The 4,665-nt window shown below is 26.6% G+C and overlaps 3 protein-coding genes across 3 annotated transcripts; 2 read left to right on the top strand and 1 right to left on the bottom strand.

Annotated features, from left to right (window-relative positions):
* Positions 1–1,203, top strand: OCT59_011873 (uncharacterized protein; the record flags this gene model as incomplete). The annotated part of the gene is made up of 5 exons (XM_066134079.1): positions 1–378; positions 463–504; positions 573–621; positions 688–870; positions 953–1,203. 5 exons carry the CDS (start codon positions 1–3, stop codon positions 1,201–1,203), a joined length of 903 nt encoding a protein of 300 aa, XP_065989378.1.
* A 107-nt stretch (positions 1,204–1,310) lies between these two features.
* On the bottom strand, positions 1,311–1,769 carry OCT59_011872 (uncharacterized protein; the record flags this gene model as incomplete). Its single annotated transcript, XM_025326544.1, has 1 exon — positions 1,311–1,769. One exon carries the CDS (start codon positions 1,767–1,769, stop codon positions 1,311–1,313), a length of 459 nt encoding a protein of 152 aa, XP_025175650.1.
* A 2,125-nt stretch (positions 1,770–3,894) lies between these two features.
* On the top strand, positions 3,895–4,269 carry OCT59_011871 (uncharacterized protein; the record flags this gene model as incomplete). Its single annotated transcript, XM_025326545.1, has 1 exon — positions 3,895–4,269. The coding sequence occupies one exon, from the start codon at positions 3,895–3,897 to the stop codon at positions 4,267–4,269; it is 375 nt and encodes a 124-aa protein (XP_025175651.1).
* Positions 4,270–4,665: the final 396 nt, after the last annotated feature.

Genomic DNA, 4,665 nt, shown 5'->3' with positions numbered 1-4,665 from the left:
ATGGGTACTCTTCAAAATACAGAAAGTTTAGTATATATTCTTAATACGACACAATTACCATTAGCATGGAAAAATATGAATGTACCAAACAATGAGATTGAAAGGAGAAGATTTTTGAGCGCAGTTGCAGATAATAATAATAAAAATAATACAATATATTTCTTTGGTGGTGGAGGAGGAGGAAAGTTAGGTGATAATTTATATATACGTTATGACACCATGAATATTTTCAATAGTACTACAAGTAATTGGACTTATGGCACAATTGATAATACAATAATTAAGAGGGAGGGACATACTGCCACTTTTTTATCTGATACTGGTGAAATAGTTTATATTGGTGGAAATAGTGATAATGGATTAATGAATATGGCCAACGTACGTAAACTGTAAACTATTTATTTATTTATTACAGGTATTATATGTATTATGATTAACACATTTTCTTTTAACTAATATAAGTTAGATGTCTATAATACTAAAAGTTGTAATTGGAATAAATGGGTACGTGATTACTTGCTATTACTGTTAAAATTATAATTTGTCAAATTTCTTATAATATATTAAAATAGGAAACCAAAAATCCACCAGAACAAAGATATTATCATACAGCTATTTTAAGTAAGTATTTAAATGATTTTTTTTAAGATACTCGGATCCTGATTAAATACTCTTATTTTAATAAAGCAAATGATAATAGAATTATTGTATTCGGGGGAGTTAAAGCTTCGAAATTACCAGTAGAAAATTATTATGTGGTCTTAGATTTAAAAACACGAGAATGGTATCATGGAAATGGAACTATAATTGGAGCTCCTTATAGAGGTCATACTGCGACATTTCATGATGATCATATGTTTATAGCTTTTGGTACATATTGTTAATATATATTATTTTTAGGCCATAAATATAAAACATTTCTCTATAACAACATTTTAATTCCTTTTATTAGGTCAAGGAACTACCAAACAAGCTAGTAATGACATTCATATTTATAAAATTGGAGATTATGCAAATTTTACCGAAGTGGAGCAATATAATAAAATTTATTTAACCGACACAACTGTTATAAGAACTATAGTTATTCCTATTATTATTCTGGTAACTACTCTTGGATTTATTGTATTTGTTGTTTATAGGTACAATAAGGCAAGAAGAATGAAGGGAATGAAACCGCCAAGGGATACAATGTCTGAGCCATAATTAATAACTCCAAGAAATGAAAATAATTACAAATGTGAAAACTAAAATTATTGTTTTAGTTGTTCATATAAATTTATAGTTTAGCTTAGTATAAATTTTTATTTTTATCAATATGGTGCTTGTATAGTAACAGTACCATTGATACAGCTTAAAATATTATTATCTGGATTCACAAGCTTAGCTACAATATCAATTTTTAACGCTGAAGTTTGATTACCGAGGTTATAAGTAAATTTGTAATCAAAACTATAATATATATCTGATTTAGAACAAGTTTGATGAATAAATTTATCCATACAAATTTTTTGTTTATAAATAAGCGGGAAGTCCCAATTAGGATTACTCATTAGAATATTAACATATGCACTAACTTCGATTGTAGTATATGCTATTGTAGAAATAAAAATTTCTGCAGACTGCCCAAAAATGGGGGGATCAGGTAAAAGTGATACGTTAGCCGGATTTGGATAATATCCGCTGCATTGTGAAAATTGTAAAGCGTTTGCCGTTAAAAGCGAAGCTAAAATTATTAAAAAAATGAGATGTTTTATAATATCTGTTTTCATTTTTTTCTAGATAAAATATTGGTATGAGACATTGTCTTTTATAAACAAAAAAAAAGAGTCAAAAAAAAATACGCCCGAGTTCTTTTTAGTGAAACATAAGCTGTTAGAGCCAATGCATATTGTAATATGATTAAAATGAGTGCATTACTATTATTTATTTCATCCTTTTTAACAATAATGTTGAAAAATCAGACTTATCGAAGTCACGTGAATTTTAGATAAGAAAATAATATGTGCGACCGCGACCATCCCTATCTTATGCAAACATCCTAAAAAAGTATTTTGGCGTATACATACGGAACTTTAAATTTGATTTATCATTCAAATATTTTGGAAGGGAGCAGGATCTGGAACTTTTTGTGTAACGAAATGATATATTAGAAAAATTTATTAATGTATTTTTTTTTAAAAAAAAAGTCGAATTTTATTTTACATTTCTTATGAATGATACTACAGCTGATACTACAGTACCACTAATTCGGTCAAATTACATGATTAAAAAAGCAGTAAACAAAAGTTTATGTTATTAATAATAAATGTTAATCAATGAAATAGGCATTGATCACTGGATCGGAAAGTGGATTGTATTCAATAATTTCGTATAGCATAACGTATATTATCCAATCAACTACGTTTTATTTTGTGAAAAAAGTTTTATTAAAGAGCTTTTAATTTGCATATTTTATGTATTATTGCCATGATTATTTCTTTCTGGTATAGGAATGGGAATAATGGAAGGTTATCATGCAGAACTTCTCACTAATATTTTTTTTAGGTTCTGGGTTTGATTGGACTCCCTCAGTAATTTTGAATTGATACTTTTAAACAAAAAAAAAAAATTTTTATTTTTTGATGAAATGTCACTAACTGCCCTTTTTACAACCACTCACAATACTTTAAATTATTCTTAACATCACTTTTAGTAATTGGACGCATTATCATAAAAAATTCTTTACCGGAATTCAGTGTTTTGTTACCTAATCATCAAGTGATTATTATAAATTAGTCATTTATTATGTAACTGCATGTTATATGATTTCTAATTAATTTGTTCTTGAGTAAATTTTAATAAAAGTATTATGAATCAAAATAAATTATAAAATATTAAGAAATGAATAAATAAACGCATTAGCTAATATTAACTAAATACGGTAAATGTATTATTTATATAAAATTACTTTTATCAATTTTATTTAACATTTTCTTTTTAACATCTGGATAAGTGCGAGAAAGAAAAAAAATAATGAATGGTAATAAAAATATATATATATATATTTATATAATTAAAAAATTCTTTACTCTTCTGTAGTGTAACGCACGCGAAAACTCGAATTGATTTTTTTTCGGTCTGCCAATCAATTTTTTGTTTTACAGCTGATTTCATAGCGACAAAAAACCGATCACGTGAATTACTTTGACCGCCACGTGATCGTTACCCAATGAAATCACGGTTCCCGTTTCGTAGGGTACGGGACACTTAGCAAATTTTAAAGAACTCGGAAATATTCGGTAAGCTTTATATAAAATAAAAATTATACGCTAATTTTGGAGTATCGTACTATTCCGAGAATGGTGGTATAATTTTATCTTTATTTTGAACTTTACCGAATAATTCCGAGTTCTTTAAAATTTGCTAAATGTCCCGTACATTGTGAAATCAGCTGTAAGTTATTTTCCCTCGGTCCTTCTTTAAGACCGAATATTTTTTTTAAAATCTTTTTCCCCTTTTTTTATTATTAATTTTTCTTTTCCAGTCTTTTTGTTTTTTGGACTGATCATCTAGTATATAATTAAAAAAAATTCTTTTGATGTTTATTTCCTTTTTCAAATTTTTTTCAGTTTTTTTCCGATTTTTTCTTTCTTTTTTTTTCAAACATTCCTTTTTCGGTTTTTTTTTGTAATAAGACATAAATCAGACAAAATAGTCGTTTTTTACACATAAACAAAATAAAATGAATTTAACACATTTCATTTTTATAGGGATGAAATATGATAAATAACATATGAAAAAGGAGACTTTTTTGATTACATACTTAGATACCAAAAAATATATATAATCTGACAATAACGCAAGAAAATTTTTTATTAAAAAAAAAAATCCTAAGCAAATTTCATAAAATACAATATGAAAATTTCCATTCCTTTAACCGTTGTTGCCATAATTTGTATTATAGCAATTGAACAAATTGAAGCATTTAATTCTACTTTCGGTATATTTGTGTTTTTTTCGCAATGTAAAGTTTGGGCTACAGATAATTATGGTAATACTGTAATGACTACCGGATGGTTGAATTGCGAAAATGGAGATCCAAGTGTAACTTTTCATTCTCGAGACATACAAGCTAATCCATATTACCTTCACGCAAAGGTTATGGGCAGCAAGAGAGAAACAAAAAATAGAGGACCATTTAACTCAGATACCTGTTTTAAATTTACCGGAACTGTTGCTACTTGGCATTTTAATCAACAAGACATGTCATATTGCCAGAACCCTAGTTAAAATTATTTGTATTTAGTTAGCTTTATTTGCTTTATATTCTTTAAGAAGACCTTTTATTTAATTAACTTTGATAGTTTTATTAATGTTATTTTTAATTTCTAATACAATATATATATATATATTTATCATTATCTATATTATAATTTTACCGTCCTGGTCGATAAAATATGGATTAATCCTATTTTTACCTCATATATTATCCTGCTTGTTATGTAATAAAAAACTAATTGACTGAAAATTTCTGCAATTTTCATTTACGTGTTTCCTTATAAAAAAACTTGATTTGCCGACAAGCCAATTTGCCGACATGATCGAACCTCAATTATGGTTAAAAAATAATTATTATAAAATGTCATGTTTAACCATAATGAACTAATTTATAATTTATTTTTTTAT

This window comes from Rhizophagus irregularis, chromosome 2 (assembly GCF_026210795.1).
Source record: "Rhizophagus irregularis chromosome 2, complete sequence".
Classification (NCBI taxonomy): domain Eukaryota; kingdom Fungi; phylum Glomeromycota; class Glomeromycetes; order Glomerales; family Glomeraceae; genus Rhizophagus; species Rhizophagus irregularis.
This window is presented reverse-complemented; position numbering and strand designations above follow the sequence as displayed.